General features: G+C 39.5%; 1 protein-coding gene and 1 long non-coding RNA gene across 2 annotated transcripts; both read right to left on the reverse strand.

The window, feature by feature from the left end:
• Positions 1-2,050: 2,050 nt before the first annotated feature.
• Positions 2,051-5,868, reverse strand: LOC139560002 (tiggy-winkle hedgehog protein-like). The gene is made up of 3 exons (XM_071376512.1): positions 5,405-5,868; positions 3,942-4,203; positions 2,051-3,518 (listed from the first exon to the last, which is right to left on the reverse strand). Exons 1-3 carry the CDS (start codon positions 5,711-5,713, stop codon positions 3,259-3,261), a joined length of 831 nt encoding a protein of 276 aa, XP_071232613.1. The 5' UTR covers positions 5,714-5,868; the 3' UTR covers positions 2,051-3,258.
• A 10,325-nt stretch (positions 5,869-16,193) lies between these two features.
• LOC139559772 (uncharacterized) lies at positions 16,194-19,174 on the reverse strand. Its single transcript, XR_011671822.1, has 2 exons — positions 16,421-19,174; positions 16,194-16,310 (listed from the first exon to the last, which is right to left on the reverse strand). It is a non-coding gene; the product is annotated as an uncharacterized lncRNA (long non-coding RNA).
• Positions 19,175-19,256: the final 82 nt, after the last annotated feature.

A 19,256-nucleotide genomic window follows, 5' to 3' on the forward strand; every position in this document is an offset into this window, starting at 1 on the left:
TAATGCGTACGGCACAGTACATCACTGGGGCCAAGCTTCCTGCCATCCAGGACCTCTATACCAAGCGTTGTCAGAGGAAGGCCCTAAAAATTGCCACGGACTTCAGACACCCTAGTCATAGACTGTTCTCTCTGCTACGGCAAACGGTACCGGAGTGCCAAGTCTAGGTCCAAAAGGCTTCTTAACAACTTCTACCCCCAAGCCACAAAACTGCTGAACTAATCAAATGGCTACACCCCCACCCCCCCGCCCCCCCCCGTATTTTTACGCTGCTGCTACTCGCTGTTTATTATGTACACTGCTCAAAAAAATAAAGGGAACACTTAAACAACACAATGTAACTCCAAGTCAATCACACTTCTGTGAAATCAAACTGTCTACTTAGGAAGCAACACTGATTGACAATAAATTTCACATGCTGTTGTGCAAATGGAATAGACAAAAGGTGGAAATTATAGGCAATTAGCAAGACACCCCCAATAAAGGAGTGGTTCTGCAGGTGGTGACCACAGACCACTTCTCAGTTCCTATGCTTCCTGGCTGATGTTTTAGTCACTTTTGAATGCTGGCGGTGCTTTCACTCTAGTGGTAGCATGAGACGGAGTATACAACCCACACAAGTGGCTCAGGTAGTGCAGCTCATCCAGGATGGCACAACATGTAGCTACTGGGGGTATTTTTATATAGTGTTTGCTTTTTATGGGATTGCCCTTTTTTATTTTTCAGTGACAATGCACTCGTGTAAGTTGGCCCAACACCCCCATTACACCCACAACAGAAATGCGCCCTGGACGATTTTATGTTTAGTGCATAGCACCACCTTGTGGGCAATGCTGCATAGTACTGAAGGAAACAGAAAATACTGCTGGTTCACATTCTGAACAGAAAAAAAGTAATGTGAAAAATGACCAGTGGTAGAAGAAGTACTCAAATGTCATACTTAAAGTAAAGATAGCTTAACAGAAAATGACTCAAGTAAAATTGAAAGTCACCCAGTAAAATACTACTTGAGTAAAAGTCTGAAAGTATTTGGTTTAAAATATACTTAAGTATCAAAATTAAATGTAATTGCTAAAATATATTTAAGTATCTAAAGTAAAAGTGTTAATAATTACAAATTCCTTATATTATGCAAACTCAGATGGCACAATTTTTATTCGATTTTGTATTTACAGATAGCCAGGGGCACACTCCAACACTCAGACATTAATTTACAAATGAAGTGTTTGTGTTTTGTGAGTCTGCCAGATCAGAGACAGTAGGGATGACCAGGGATGTTCTCTTTATAAGTACATGAATTTGACCATTTTCCTGTCAAAATGTAACAAGTACCTTTGGGTGTCAGGGAAAATGTATGTAGTAAAAAATACATTATTTTCTTTAGGAACATAGTGAAGTAAAAGTTGTCAAAAAGACAAACAGTAAAGTACAGATACCCCCAAAAACAACTTAAGTATTACTTTAAAGTATTTTTACTTAAGTACTTTACACCACTGAAAATGACACAGTTCTGGAAGAGAGGGGATTCAGTTACGGGAATACCAACATTTTACTTTGTCTAAGGCCATATTCTGCTCAAACATCTAATACAATGCTGTACTCTATAAATGAACAAATATAGTGACTAAAAGTTATTGGATTTTTTTTGTGTGATTATTCTGTCGGTTAAAGAGACAGGCAGTGCAGTTAACGTGATTTTCCTTCTTTAAAAAAAATATATATATATATTTCCACACTGAATTTGTGAAAATTATGAAAATAACTTTTTGTTTAAGAGCTGTTTGAAAAAAATGGCTGGAATTTCAACCTGTTCAGGTGGGATGGGGTTTTTGGCCCAGATCATGACATCACAATCTGATGTGATTATTCTGACCAATGACCATTCATCCTTTATTTGCACATGTATCCTTCTACTTTGAAGGGGTAAGCAGGGTAGGCTCTAGTCATCCTATCTGCCAATCAGGGCTGTGTATGTAAATATATTCAAATTTGTATTGACGCGCCCACGATCAGACTGAGCATTTCAATGGCAAAAGGAGGATCAGGGAAATAAATTATTAAAAAATATATTTTGAGTTATTTTCATGAAATAAACACACACAGTGATTTATTAGACATACAGTGATGATTTACAAATACAACATGGGAGCTTTAAGGAAATGTCTGCCATTAGTTTTTGCAAAGCATGTTGGGAGGTCGTGGTTGATGATAATAGACTGAGCAATTATTGATTCAGTTGTGTGATTCAGTTCTTAACATGACATCTGTTTGACCAACTGCCAAGTGTTTCAAAAAGGAGCAGTATTATTGTGAGCATCCTAATATTACCATGACTGGTTAGGCAATGTAGCCAAGTCTAGCAGTCTAGGCCAGCGGTTTTCTTGACTTCGTAACCGGACCAATTTAAGAAAATCGAGTCAACCTGTTAGGTTGGGCTATGGGCTTCCTGATGCATTCTCTCATTCATTTATTAATTAACTTTATTCATTCCGAATTTGAGAGCCATTTTGAAGGACCAATAAAATAACTGAGAATATTATAATATCAGTAGGCCTACTCTTATATCGAACAGGTGTTTTGTTGCAGGGTCAAAGTGGTAGCTTTGATCAGATCAGATGATGGGTGGTTCATGGCCACCAGAGGCTCCAGTTGCTCCATGGATTGATTTAGAATCAGCAGGCACAGAAATATTTCTCATAGTACCAAATAACTCTGAGTGGACACAAGTTGAGCTATGCATATAGAAATTGTGATTTTTAAACAATGCTTAATCTGAAAGGTATTTGGCAAAATTAGCCTACTGTAGACTATTATACCAACGATTTACAAAGTTTTATTGCACTTTTTGAATTCGACTAATCGTTTTCAGTAGGCTTGGGCATTTATGCATTTACAGACATAAAGGCACTTATTTCATAGGATAACTAATTTCACTGTTGTTGAACTATGTATTGTCGATTTTGGAAAACGAAATGTTAATATACAAGCTACATGTACACAAATATAATTTATTGAGGCAATACTTCATGTTCATGTTGAAAATATAAGTCAGTTCACATAACATTAAACAATCATCAAAAAAAACATGTTTAGAAATACATTTTTCACAGATTGTTCACACTATTCTAGACGAATAAATTCGACTGGTTCATGATAGGAGGAATACATAAGAGAATAAATAAGAATATACATGTATGGCTCCAGTGCCCAAAAGTATTTCCATCTTTAAGAACATTCATATGTGACTTTGAAATGGTCTCAACTTTGTGACATTCCAAGAGGATGAAAGGAGTTTCTGTCCAGCAGCAATGTCCCTATGTGGTATAGAATGTCTGAGTACCAGTCTATTCCATCTCTCTGAGGGATTCCCTCGCGCTCTTTGACTAGACCTGTCAAAGACATCAACGCGTGACCCAACCGGACTGGTGCAAAGGCCCAGTGCGCCCTTTTGTGGTCCTCGATTACCGCGTAACAGCTCGCCAAAACATGGTCAACTATGATGGTTCCTTGTGAAGTCACTGGGGAAGCAGCCACCCGATTTGGCAGCAACTGAATTTTCTAGAGAAGAGCAGAGAATAAATATAATTAAATAATACAGAATTTGGACCAAGTCACTATTGCCATATACAATTATAAATGTAAACCGAATGACCTGGACAAATATGGGACCTACTGCTCTAACAAATGAGGCATAGCAGTTGATCGGCTACATTGCAACATGAGTCACAGGCATTGTCTTATAACTTTGTAAACAAGGCACATACATAGGCCTATCGAACACAAAACCTAACGAATAAAGTGTTTTATTGGCATAGCTACGTACCACGTATGTAATAAACAGTTCATGGACGGTTGTGGAAATAATGTTGACATTTTTTGGACAACATTTGAAATGTACATACAGTATTATTATTATTATTATTTGTTCATCCGTTATTTACCTGCTTTCACAGAACAATGAATATGGGCTTTGGATTCATAATTGACCCAGTCGAATCCCGCCTCCACTGCGAGCCTGGATAACATTCCATACTTGTTTTTATCTCTGTCAGAGGTGGTGATATCCACAGCCCTTCCTTCATAGTGTAAAGATTCCTCGAAATGGTGTCCATCCTCGTCCCAGCCTTCTGTCACGCGCAGCTTCACTCCCGGCCACTGATTCATGACTGAAATAGCCAAAGAGTTCAGTTTGTCCTTACATCTCTGAAAAGGAGAGAAAGATAATTGAGATATCAGGAAACACAAGGGGTTAAACAGGAGGGTCGCACACACGCACTCAATATCGGTCTATAGCATGTACAAGACAGGGTGAAGACAGAGTCGTATATAGAAGCATCTGTTGATTTATTTTTCGATTTGAAAGGCACGGACTTTGAGGTCGGAAAAAATGTAACATTATTTTAAATGATTCTTATCATATGTGTATGCAGATATATATATGTAGGGGTTGCATAACTTCATTGCACGCTTGAACGAGCATCAAATGCAACTGACCATCCCAGAGACCCTGCGGCTGTCATCGGTCAAATTAAAACATACAAATCCCAAGCCACTTTCGATCGATAACTGAGTGGTACTAAAAAGTAGGCTATTCAGTCAGATTTTACCAAGTCATAATTAGAGGAAAAAGTTGTGTCTGTATATAGGGCTTGGGCTCCTGCCTCCGAACTATGCAAATTAAGCATAGATCCACAGGCAATACATAACGCAACTGTTTAGGATATAATTACAAATTACATCTACTATTATATCAACTAAAATCAGTTCACCCATCTACACATCAGAATTAAGTTTAAATATCAGTCAACTTCAAAAGGAATCCTCTCTCTCTCTCTCTTTCTGCGTCTGTGTGTGAGAGAGAGAGAATATGAGAGCGATATACAGACAGAGACAGACAGATAAACAGAGGCAGAGATGTAGGCTATTGTTAATGCCTATTGTTATGGGTCCAGCTGAAACGATCACTTGTTATTGATAGATCATAGACCTACTGAACGACTGAGAGAGGGATGGGAGGGAGTCTATAGTACAAGTGTATCATAGCCTAACATTAACCGTCTAGAACCAACCCCTTTAATGAGTTGTAGCAGTCGTGCACAGGGCATCCATAACGACGTCTTAATTTTCATGCTCGGATAAGCCCAACTGGAGACATAAAGGGTAGAACTGTCCATATACAGAAATAGTCCGATATGGTGCATAGATAGTTTGAAATTGCTTAAAATCTATCATAGCCTACATAGGTTTGCATAGTAACCATACATGTCATTCATCGATGTTTAACAACTGTCACTTCAAACTGAGCTGTCATTCATTATTCTCGTGCCAAATGATCACCCAGGACTCACAAGATGCATCTCCATGCGCTTTCTCAATATCTCACTATACGTCTTACTATCCCCACCTGTGTCATAAGTCTGTCAGCATTAGTGTTTTCCTCATCTTTGAAAATAATGTCAGGATTGTAGTTTGGTGTCAGGTCTTTAAATCTTTCAGAGTTCCTTGTGGTCTTCCCTTCGTATTTGCCACTGGCCCCAAGGGTCTTCTCTGCCACGTTGGGAATGAACTGCTTGTAAGCCAAAGGCTTCAGTTTTTTCGGATGTCTTCGTTTTCCATATCCCCTACCTGGACCACAGGCGAAGCCAGCGGATACTAAAGACAGGCAGATGAAGCCCACAAGCGCAAGTCTTATCGACATCAGCATCATGTCCATTGGATTAATTGTCTAGGTTCCTGTGGTGTAGGCTGACTATATCCTCTCGCTTATCTCGGAGTATCTCACTCTCTACCCTGTATCCGTTTCCTCGTTTCTCTCTCTGTACTCTAGAAGGAGGATATCAAACGACCCTCTACTGAAGCAGGTGCCGTAATGACAGTTATATTTTTGTCGCTGCGCTCAGAGCACATTGGAGCTGTGCTGCTGCTGCTTCAGAAATCGCTGTTCGACGGTGGATAGCCGTAGCCCAGACTCCGGTCCAGACGCATGAATGAGTTGGCTTCATTCTGCTCTAGTGCTCTATATTAAGATAGCTCATCAATGTATGTGAAGTAAAGAACCTGATTGGCTCCACTTGACAACCCGTTTTTGCTCCATGCTATTCAAATAGCAGGGTTGACAGTGTCAATAGGCCACTTAACATTAATTCCTGATTAATGACACTTTTTTGTATTATTATGAGATACACTTGGATTATATTCATATTGAATGAAATGATTGGGGGGTGGGAGGCTCGTATTTTTTTATTATAATACCGGCTCACGAATCCCGTTGATGATGTGATGCCTGGGGCAATTGCCTCTTATGCCTACATTTAAGTCTGCCACTATGGTCTGCATAGTCATTTCGATGCAGGTTAGTTGTACAGAAAGCATATGCAGGTCAGAATACATTAACTAAGGAGGATGTGAAGTGAGGGACACAGTCGTCAAAAGTACTGAATTATATAGGGAATAGGGTGCAATTTGGGAAGCAATCGGAATGTCCCTCAATGGGGATTAACATGTATGAGAGTTTATTGCAATCTCCGAGTTTCCCTCTGCCTCTGGACTTCTGTGCATATCACCACCAGTCTTCCAATGGCAAGCATCTGTAGGGCCAGCTGAACTTTATGGGTCAGCAACTGCCCTTACACCAACAATAGCTACTAATTCCAGTGTGACAGTAAAACAAGTGAATGGGATTTCTGTGATCAGATGTATGTGGTTGACATTTCAGATTGTTTCTTGTCCCCGAGTTGAATTGTGTAAAAGTATTTTCCCCTTGTCCCATTGCTGACGTTTGCTTGGTCCTGGTTTGCACTGGTTCAATGAAATTACATTGAACCAACGTGGAATAGATGTTGAATTGACGTCTGTGCCCAGTGGGATGTGTTCATGACTTTAGTACAAAATGTGTTTTCTAGAGGAAGCACTGCTACCTGTACTACTCTGGCATTAATATGTATTCACCTTGCTTAACCACATTTTGTACTAAAGTCATGAACACATCCCACTGGGCACAGATACATTTTTGTAGAATGACGTATGAACTAATCCATAGGGTAACCGGTGTGAAATGGCTAGCTCGGGGATAGGGAACTTGTGGCCCATGCGACCTGCATTTTGAAGGCCCTCGGATCAATACCCACCCCCCCAAAAAGTGTGTTGTTTTTAAATTATTATTATTTTTAGGAACTCAGTCGTGGTCTCAATGCTAAGTTAGTTTAGCGTCCAGCCATCTAAACTTGTTATCATGGTCGAATTACAGGCCGGAGGGGCCCCCATTGATTTTCTTAATCAGTCAGTCTCACTCAGATATCATATTAAAAACTGCAAACAATTCTCTCCACCCTATGGCAAAATGTGTAGAATTGCAGAAAATGTGCGGTAAAACAGCTAATTTCCCTCTCCGCCCCATAGCAAAATTAGTAGAATTGCATGAAATGTGTTATAAAATTGCTAAATCTTCTCTCAACTAGTATTGCATGGTATACCGAAACTTCGGTACTTTTTCGATATTAGAACATGAAAAACGATTCGATACTAGAATTTTTGTTACTTTCGGTACTTCTGTCAAATGTGTCTCACGTCATATACGGATTGAGAGGATCGAGTCTATTAAGTTGCCCATCCCTGAGATAGCTATTAGCGGTGCACACTAGTAGCGTTTCAATCGGGGACGTCACTCGCTCTGAGACCTTGAAGTAGTTGTTTCCTTGGCTTTCCAAGGGCCGCTGCTTTTCTGGAGCGATAGGTAAGGATGCTTCGAGGGTGACTGTTGTCGATGTGTTCAGAGGGTCCCTAATTCGAGCCCAGGATGGGGCGAGGAGAGGGACGGAAGTTACAATATCAAAATTCTAAATGTTTAGAATTACAGTAAAAAAAAAAAAAAATTTAACAGTAGAAAACTGCTTTAAAACGGCAAAACTTTCTCTCAGCCTCATGGCAAAATGTGTAGAATAGCATGAGATTATCATAAAAAGCTAAGGTTAAGGAGGAGGAGTGAGACTGGACTAGGTGAGGTCTGAGGAGGGATGACAAAGTTCCAAAAAGCTAAATAACCTTTAGAACGATGTTGCAGGTGGACAGATTATCGAAAGTATGTTTGTAGAAATACACTATATGGCCAAAAAGTATGTGGACACCTGCTCGTCGAACATCTCATTCCAAACTCATGGGCATTATTATGAAGTTGGTCCCACCTTTGCTGCTATAACAGCCTCCACTCTTCTGGGAAGGTTTTCCACTAGATGTTGGAACATTGCTGCGGGGACTTGCTTCCATTCAGCCACAAGAGCATTAGTGAGGTCGGGCACTGATGTTGGGTGATTAGGCCTGGCTCGCAATCAGCGTTCCAATTCAGCCCAAAGGTGTTCGAAGGGGTTGAGGTCAGGGCTCTGTGCAGGCCAGTCAAGATCTTCCACATTGATCTTGACAAACCATTTCTATATGGTCATCTCTTTGTGCACAGGGGCATTGTCATGCTGAAACAGGAAAGGGCCTTCTCCAAACTGTTGCTACAAAGTTGGAAGCACAGAATCGTCTAGAATGTATGCTGTAGCGTTAAGATTTCCCTTCAGTGGAACAAAGGGGCCAAGCCCGAACCATGAAAATCAGCTCCAGAGCATTATTCCTCCTCCACCAATCTTTACAGTTGGCACTATGCATTAAGGCAGCTAGCGTTCTCCTGGCATGTGCCAAACCCAGATTAGTCCGTCGGACTGCCAGATGGTGAATGCGATTCCACTGCTCCAGAGTCCAATGGTGGCGAACTTTACACCACTCCAGCTGAAGCTTGACATTGCGCATGGTGATCTTAGGCTTGCGTGCAGCAGCTCGGCCATGGAAACCCATTTCACGAGGCTCCCGACGAGCTGTGCTGGTGTTGCTTCTAAAGGCAGTTTGGAACTCGGTAGTGAGTGTTGCAACCGAGGTTCAGCACACCGACGCAGCTCTAGCAGAGCAGAAATTTGATGAACTGACTTGTTGGGAAGGTGGCATCCTATGACGGTGCCACATTTGAAAGTCACTTAGCTCTTCAGTATGAGCCATTCCACTTCCAATGTTTGTCTATGTTTGTCTATTTGTCTATGGCTCAATTTTATACACCTGCCAGCAACGGGTGTGGCTGAAATAGCCAAATCCACTCATTTGAAGGGGTGACCACATACTAGTGTACCTCGATGTTAAAATAACAGTGGAGGCAATGATTTTTTTGTGTTGCAGCACCATATCTAAATTAATGCTGTGGAAACACTGACAGGTAGGCCTACATACAGTATGTTCTTTTTAAAATAAAATATATATATAATTATTAACCCCCCTTCAGAGGACAAATATATATTCGTTTTTTTATAGCTTTTTTGCTATAATTTTTTTTTTTTACATATTCATTTTACATACACATTTTGCATACACATTTTACATACAGTCAGAAGTTTACATACACCTTAGCCAAATACATTTAAACTCAGTTTTTCACAATTCCTGACATTTAAAAATTCCCTTTCTTAGGTCAGTTAGGATCACCACTTTATTTTAAGAATGTGAAATGCCAGAATAATAGTAGAGAGAATTATTTATTTCAGCTTTTATTTCTTTCATCACATTTCCAGTGGGTCAGAAGTTTACATGCACTCATTTAGTATTTGGTAGCATTGCCTTTAAATTGTTTAACTTGGGTCAAACGTTTCAGGTAGCCTTCCACAAGCTTCCCACAATAAGTTGGGTGAATTTTGGCCCATTCCTCCTGACAGAGCTGGTGTAACTGAGTCAGGTTTGTAGGCCTCCTTGCTCGCACACGCTTTTTCAGTTCTGCCCACAAATTTTCTATGGGATTGAGGTCAGGGTTTTGTGATGGCCACTCCAATACCTGGACTTTATTGTCCTTAAGCCATTTTGCCACAACTTTGGAAGTATGCTTGGGGTCATTGTCCATTTGGAAGACCCATTTGCGACCAAGCTTTAACTTCCTGACTGATATCTTGAGATGCTGCTTCAATATAAAGCCACAGATTTTTCCATCATCATGATGCCATCTATTTTGTGAAGTGCACCAATCCCTCCTGCAGCAAAGCACCCCCAAAACATGATGCTGCCACCCCCGTGCTTCACAGTTGGGATGGTGTTCTTTGGCTTGCAAGCCTCCCCCTTTTTCCTTCAAACATAATGAAGTCATTTTGGCCAAACAGTTCTATTTTTGTTTTACCAGACCAGAGGACATTTCTCCAAAAAGTACGATCTTTGTCCCCATGTGCAGTTGCAAACCGTAGTCTAGCTTTTTTTATGGCAGTTTTGGAGCAGCGGCTTCTTCCTTGCTGAGTGGCCTTTCAGGTTATGTCGATATAGGACTCGTTTTGCTGTGGATATAGATACTTTTGTACCTGTTTCCTCCAGCATCTTCACAAGGTCCTTTGCGGTTGTTCTGGGATTGATTTGCACCTTTTGCACCAAAGTACGTTCATCTCTAGGAGACAGAACACGTCTCCTTCCTGAGCGGTATGACGGCTGTGTGGTCCCATGGTGTTTATACTTGCATACTATTGTTTGTACAGATGAACATGGTACCTTCAGGCGTTTGGAAATTGCTCCCAAGGATGAACCAGACTTGTGGAGGTCTACCATTTTTTCCTGAGGTCTTGGCTGATTTCTTTTGATTTTCCCATGATGTCAAGCAAAGAGGCACTGAGTTTGAAGGTAGGCCTTGAAATACATCCACAGGTGCACATCCAAATGACTCAAATGATGTCAATTAGCCTATCAGAAGCTTCTAAAGCCATGACATCTTTTCTGGAATTTTCCAAGCTGTTTAAAGGCACAGTCAACTTAGTGTATGTAAACTTCTGACCCACTGGAATTGTGATACAGTGAATTATAAGTGAAATAATCTGTCTGTAAACAATTTTTGGAAATATTACTTGTGTCGTGCACAAGGTAGATGTCCTAACCGACTTGCCAAAACTATAGTTTGTTAACAAGAAATTTGTGGAGTGGTTGAAAAACGAGTTTTAATGACTCCAACCTAAGTGTATGTAAACTTCCGACTTCAACTGTACATGGTACTTTTATATTAAGCAGTCACATAACAATAATACATTACCAAACATAGCTCTTTAATCCCAACCCTCAGCCACTCTCAGCCTATCCCACCTATCACCATAGACCACCCTCGTTTGGTTTCCATGTGCCATATATTTTTCAATTGTGCTGTGATGTTTTACATCATTTTTTAACCTTTCTAATCGCATAGTATCCACAGATCTTGAGCTAAAGATGAACACTTTTCCTACGAGTATTATTATACTATTTATTGACTGACTATGGCTTTCCAAATCACCCAACATTATTATTTGTAAGGTTAATTTTAGGTGCATGTTGTGATTTCTTTTAACCATATGGCCTAGATATGTTTATTAATAGGAAAAAAATATCCAATAGCAGAGAAGCTTTGCATTATCAAAACACGTATATAACAAGCTGTAATATCTCAGTAGGCCATCTCTCACCTATATGGTGTTTATGTTTTATTCATTTGTAAAGGACATAATTTGAGTCATTAAGAGGCAGAATTCAGGAATGAATTGTTAAAATGTTCAGATTTAAAAACAACATTGATCCTGATCCTCAAACTATGTTAAGAGTCTTAGGACTCAAATACTCAATCCGTAACATTTTCAAATGAGGACACTCTCTTTAGTATACTGGTGGTGGTACATAAAAACACATGGGACAAAGGTCAAAGAAAACAAAATAAATGTAAGAATTGAGTGTAAGGATCTCAAGTATTCTAATTTGGATTGTGCCTATGAAATCAATAGAATGGTTGGAAACCTTTCTCTTATAACATGACACCAGATTTACACAGACATATTTCTTGGTCAATCGAGCTCAAAAACCCTACCATGTCTACCTTGAATTAGTCTTTTAGCATGAGGTAAGCCATACTCTTCTCCACTGGCACTCTTAAAAAACAAATGACATCACCCCCAATGCTCAGACAGAATACTACTCTCGATTAAAGACGGATAAATAAATAAAAGGGAGAGGCCAATTTGCAGATTGAACATTTCTTGAGTAAGTGTGTGATTTAAAGGCTGTTTGCTGCAAAACCAGACTTCACCTCAAGTCCCAGGGTATCTCAGGACACAGTATTCTTTCAACCTACCAATTAAGTTTAGCTTCATATAACAAAACATAATACTACAAACATAAGAAAATACTGTATATAATCCCCATATGTATATTGCTCTAAAGATTGGATTACATTTTCAATGTGACCATGGGCCGGCCTAATGTCTATAGAAAAAAAATTAATATGAAAAACTGTGATTGGCATACCGTAGGTCTACTACAGTAGGTTTGTCTGTACTGTAGTTGGTTTGTTGGCAGAAGAGACATACAGAGACTCACTTAGATGTGGGCTCTCCATAGCTGGCCTTGTACAAAGCAGCTCCAACTGGGTGAAAATACAATTTAGGAACAGACTACAACCCAAATGGAACTACTATATAATCGTCCAGTCCTGTGAACAGTACACTGCTTATCCAACAAACCCAGTTGTAGATTTACAAAAGTGACATATCTGTGTATGCAGTGCTCCTTTCCATTGCTGCTGGTCACATGTATCCATCATGGACCAGGATGAAAATGAGCACCTCCAGTTTAACAGAATGAATGCGCACCATGTAGCACCACACACAGAACAATGATGTCCAACAGCCACAACTGTGAAATTCAAAAAATAGGCCTATCCTTGAAATTTCATGGTAATTAATCAGAAATCATCTAATCATGTTTTGAAACTACTTTATGTTTTCTTTTAGTTAATGGTAGAATTCCACAGTGTCCGTAACCCTTATTAGCAGGTCAAAAATGTTAAGCTGTTTCCATGTTGTTTTTTTCCTTCCTTCACTTACCATAATCCTGTATCCAAATGAAAGTGGAAGTGCTTGAATATCCTCAATAACCTTAATACATTATTCTGCGTTAGTAGATTGACACTAGCATCTCCAGCCTCAAACATCTAATCAACCATTTCTCCATAAATAGTTGACTATTGTCTCTAATTTGCACTTAAGTGCTAAATTACCCACAGGGAGACAGAAAGGTTAAGCTGTTGCAAACATGTTGAGTCTTTTTCCTAGGCAATAAAGAGGCTTAGAGTCATTTGTGTCAACTGGAAATCCCATACGTTCTTTTCAATTAGTGGAACATGAGAGAATATGGGGGTGGCCCATGGTGTCCATTATTTCACAATCTCATTACTTAGCAGGATAATAATATTGTTCCGAATTAATGGTAACCTCTGAGTGACACACCATTCTGCTTGTTTTTTAGGCATTATTCACTTACAGGTAGGGTCATTTTGGACATTGCTTTGTAAGGTGTTATTTGTAAAGAGATCCTTACCACTCATTTCTGAATTTTATTTTATTTAACCTTTATTTAACTAGGCAAGTCAGTAGTCCTTAGGTATTCTGGATGCAGATCAACTGCTTCTATACCCTCTCCAGCTATTCCTTTCTCATTTCATCCTCATATTGTCCTTTTACGAGCAAGTGAATCTTCAGAACCATTTGTCCAAGCCAACTGCAGTTAAGAGAGGAGACACAGAGGTACTATTTTCATCAATCAAAACTTGGATCTGTGGTTAGATCGAACAGTCTATTGCTATAGCAACCACTCTTTGCCCGGAAGAAAAGTGGCTGGCAATTCCACAAGGTGAAGGAAAATACCATTGTGAGGTGGACAGGATAGACATAATCAATAAAGCCAAGAATAATGAAGATTAACTGTGAAGATTAACCTTCCTCTGAAAGATGCCTCCCACCTGAACCACAGATACAGCAAAGAGAAAAGTGTATGTTCAGTTGGCCTAAACGAATGTATGAAACCTGTTCAGTGTATGCAAAAACAAATATCAAAAAGTGCATTGCTTATCACTGTCAATATCAAACTATAAATTGTTCAGATTTATCACCACTTAGACCTACCTCCACCCCATCCATAAGTATACAAAGTCATTGAAAAGGCCCTACTAAGCTTGACAATAACCATAATGATGAGCAACCTATTAAAATGTGCCAATGTTGACACAAGTTCCTCAAACTCACACACCCAAAACTCACAACCACAGGATTTTTGCTCAGCTATAGTATATCAAGTATTCCACACCTTATTCCTCTGTTGAGTCTTGTCTCATGTTCTAGAGCAGGAGCCAGAACAGTGTGAAGAAATATAACACTTCCACCAAAGTAAAACAATTTAGACAGAAAAAACCCTTCAGCAAACCATTTCTCCTTTCTGACTGACACCTGTGGTCATGGCCCTTCCATGACGTAATTGTAGATGTATTGTATTAGAAACGTATTGTGCTAGCCGCATGTATGCGGTTCTTTTTAACAAGTGATGTATTATGCTCGGATCCTTGTCTTTTAGGAAGAATAGAAATAGGAGGAAAGTGAAGATTGTTATAATAAATCCTCCACACAAAGCTCATTCATGGGGACATTTTCCTTTCGCTTTACAGTAGATATCTAGTTAAGTCGGACACATTCTCTAGTGCTGAAAGGGAGAAAAGGTCACCATAGGTTCCAGATTGTTCTTGACAAGCCTTTTGCAACAGTTACAAGCTAATTAAGGCAATCATTTTGCAAATCCACAACAGGGTTTGTTGGATAAGCAATGTACTTGCGTTTGGAAAAATATTTAACAACTTACTGGTAAATGTGATAACCACATAGCGTCTACACTAAATAAGTAATCAATCTAACATTAAGGAAACATCTGAGTTAACTGTTGGAAATTGGATATCACTAGAAATGTGGTTGAAATTGTGTTTGTGTAGAGTTTTCTAACATGGAGCTAGAGTATAAAATTACTCTAATCCTCTTTCCAATGCAAGCAACTACTAGGCAATGATATTTTACAAACATTCAGATAAAATATGTTATCCTGTTTCAGTCAAAACCACTTTCTCATCAGCGTGACTTTAGGGCCCTTTAAATGGCCTATTAGAGAGAACAACACGGAGTGTCTGCAACTCTGCACTGAACGACTAACAAAAGAGGATTTTATGGGAAATGTGCACAGGAATTTGTGCTAATTCTTGCCACAAATGAGATTAATTTATATTTCATAATCTTTTTCCCAGCCACCATTCAATGGATCAGCATATGAACCTCATAACCTTTCACGTTGACATCACCAACCAGTGTTAAAATCGATATGTTCTACCAATAAAGCGTCAGTTGAATCATATTTGTATAGACAGAGTGTGCAAAGCTGTCATCAAGGCAAAGGGTGGCTACTTTGAAGAATCTCAAATTTAAAACATATTTTGATTTGTTTAACACTTTTTTGGTTGCTACATGATTCCATATGTGTTATGTCAGAGTTTTGATGTCTTCACTATTATTCTACAATGTCGAAAATTGTATAAAAGAAGAAAAACCCTGGAATGAGTAGGTGTGTCCAAACTTTTGACTGGTACTGTATATGTTTTACAAAATGAGCTTTAAAACTGCAAAATGTTCTCTCTGCCGACAAGTGGGGTGTGAACAGTTTGTGTCATGAACATGACACAAGAAGGATGTTCCCCAATGCTGGAAGGGGGGTCTGAGTGAAACATTTGGGAGCCCTTGTATTACAGTACAGAAAAGTACAATAGAGTATAGTACAGTATAATGTACTGTATTGTACCCTACTTTACTCTAATGTACTCAACTCTACTGAACAAACTGTACTCTACTGAATTAAACTGTACTGCACTACTGAATGAAGTTGTACTGTACTTTATTGAATTAAACTCTACTGTACTGTACCCTACTTTGCTGAATAAAACTCTACTGCCCTGTACCATACTGTACTCTACTGTACTGAGCCGTACTGTACTGTGCTCTTCATGCTTCTGAAACATTGCCTATACGCCTATTATTTGTTCATATTTGGTCAGGTCCGGGAAGACCAAATGTGTACTTGTTTGGGGGTGGAGCTCATTAGAATAATATCCATTTACATTTTGGTCATACAGCAGACGCTCTTGACCAGAGCGACTTAGTCAGTGCATTCAACTAAGGTAGATAAATAACAACATATCACAGTCAGTCATAGCAAGGAAAAAATATTTATGTAACCGATACTGAGAATGTGATTGTTGTTGAAGTGCTGTTGGTTTATTCTGCAGGTTGGACTACTTTGAACATCATCACTGACAGTTTTAAAGCTGTAATTTTATTTTATTTATTTTTTGTATTAATAATAACAAAACATAAGTGCATGTGACAGATGGAAGCAATAATACATAATATGTTGCAATCTTCGGCTCCTGTCTCCTATATTAAATGGATCGAAAAATAATTTGTTATATGATGTTTACTTCATTGAGAATACACTGAGTGTACAAAACATTCAGAACACCCTCCTTATATTGAGTTGCACCCACCTTTTGCTCACAGAACAGCCTCAATTTGTCAGGATATTGACTCTACAAGGTGTCGAAAGTGTTCCACAGGGATGCTGGCCCATGTTGACTCCAATGCTTCCCACAGTTGTGTCAAGTTGGATGTCATTTGGGTGGTGGACCATTCATGATACACACGGGATACTGTTGAGCATAAGCAGAAAATACACAACAGCGTTGCAGTTCTTGACACAAACCATTCCGCCTGGCACCTACTACCATACCCTGTTCAAAGGCACTTAAATATTTTGTCTTGCCCATTCACCCTCTGAATGGCACACATACACAATCCATGTCTCAATTGTCTCAAGGCTTAAAAATCCATGCACTGATTAAAGTGGATTTAACAAGTGACATCAAAAATGGATCACATCTTTCACCTGGTCAGTCTATGTCATGGAAAGAGCTGGAGTTCATAATGTTTTCTACATTCAGTGTATACGTTGCATTTGGAAAGTGTTCAGACCCCTTGACATTTTCCCAAATTGTTAGCATTAAAGCCTTACACTAAAATAGATTTTTTTTAAATGTATCTAAACACAATACCCCATAATAACAAAGCAAAAACGTTTTTTTTATTTTTAAAATGTATTAAGAATAAAAAACAGAAATACCTTATTTACATAAGTATTCAGACCCTTTGCTATGTGACTCGAAACTATGCTCAGGTGCATCCTGTTTCAATGATCATCCTTGAGATGTTTCTACAACTTCGTTGGAGTCCACCTGTGGTAAATTCAATTGATTGGACATAATTTGGAAAGGCACACACCTGTCTATATAAGGTCCCACAGTTGACAGTGCATGCCAGAGCAAAAACCAAGCCATGAGGTTGAAGGAATTGTCCATAGAGCTCCGAAACAGGATTGTGTCGAGGCACAGATCTGGGGAAGGGCACTAAAAAATGTCTCCAGCATTGAAGGTCCCCAAGAACACAGTGGCCTTCATCATTCCTAAATGGAAGAAGTTTGGAACCACCGAAGACTCTTCCTAGAGCTGGCTGCCTGGCCAAACTGAGGAGTTGGGGGAGAAGGACCTTGGTCAGGGAGGTGACCAATAACCCGATGGTCACTCTGAAAGAGCCCCAGAGTTCCTCTGTGGAGATGGGAGAACCTTCCAGAAGGACAACCATCTCTGCAGCACTCCACCAATCAGGCCGTTATGGTAGAGTGGCCAGACGGAAGCCACTCCTCAGTAAAAGGCACATGACAGCCTGCTTGGAGTTTGCCAAAAGGCACCCAAAGGACTCTGACCATGAGAAACAAGATTCTCTGGTCTGATGAAACCAAGATTGAACTCTTTGTCCTGAATGTCAAGCATCACGTCTGGAGGAAACCTGGCACCATCCCTACGGTGAAGCACGGTGGTGGCAGCATCATGCTGTGGGGATGTTTTTCAGCGGCAGGGACTGGGAGACTAGGCAGGATCGAGGGAAAGATGAACGGGGCAAAGTACAGAGAGATCCTTGATGAAAATCTGCTCCAGAGCGCTCTCAACCTCAGACTGGGGCGAAGGATAACCTTCCATCAGGACAACAACCCTAAGCACACAGCCAAGACAACACAGGAGTGGCTTTGGGACAACTCTCAGCCAGAGCCCGGACTGAACCCGACCTGGAAATAGCTGTGCAGCGATGCTCCCCATCCAATCAAACAGAGCTTGAGAGAATATGCAGAGAAGAATGGGAGAAACTCCCTAAATACAGATGTGCCAAGCTTGTAAGAAGACTTGAGGCCGTAATCGCCAAAGGTGCTTCAACAAAGTACTGAGTAAAGGATCCGAATACTGATGTAAATGTGATTTCATTTTCTATTTTTTTATACATTTGCAAACATTTCTAAAAACCTGTTTTTGCTTTGTCATTATGGGATATTTTGTGTCTATTGATGAGGGGGAAAAAGTTAAGGGATCTGAATACTTTCTGAATGCACTGGATATGCAGTTGAAATTTGGCCAAAGAATCAATGACCAAAGATGTATTTTCAACATCTGTAAACTACGTATTTTCAATTTCATTCAGAACCGAAAATGACCCCGATTTCAGCGTCTGTAAAAAAAAATGTTTTCAACGTCTGGAAACGCATTTTCAAAGTCCGGAAAATACATATTTTCTTTCATTCAAAACCAATAATCAATCTAAATTCAACGTCTGGAAAATACATATTTTCAACTTCCCGAAAATATCTATTTTTTATGACTGGAAAATATCTATTTAAGCATCTGGAAAATACGTATTTTCACCTTTCATTCAGAACCTAAAATTAACCTAACTGGTAGATGTTTTAGATGTATTCCCAGCGTCCTTTTGCCTACTGGGTAGTGAATGAAGTAAAACCAATATATACGTGTTTTTTTTCTCTAGCTATGTTACTACTCAGATTTTACAAAACATGGTAACATTGCCTCAAAGAAAAACGTTAAATAGCCAACCGAAGTGCATAACTAGCTAGCCCACCAGGCGATATTTAACTACCTAGCTAGTTAACATTAGCTCATGTAGTCAGACTTTTTATAAGTGATGACATGCTAGCTAACCAACTATCCTTTCAATGGTGTTGACCTAACATTAGCTAGCAAGTCTAACTACACGAAGTGAGTTAACATTAACTAGCTAATGTTAGCTAAATATCCTTTCCCCTAACGCAAGCTAGCATGTCACCACGTGAAATAGTATGACTACCAAACCGTGAGCTAACGTTAACTAGCTGGCTAATTCAGGTTAACATTAAAAGTAGACTCAGCAAATGACGTAGATGCAGAAAGTAAACAGCATTGAGTACCACAGTATGAGTCATAATACCCATAAAACCTATTGGTA

Source organism: Salvelinus alpinus, chromosome 30 (genome assembly GCF_045679555.1).
Source record: "Salvelinus alpinus chromosome 30, SLU_Salpinus.1, whole genome shotgun sequence".
Classification (NCBI taxonomy): domain Eukaryota; kingdom Metazoa; phylum Chordata; class Actinopteri; order Salmoniformes; family Salmonidae; genus Salvelinus; species Salvelinus alpinus.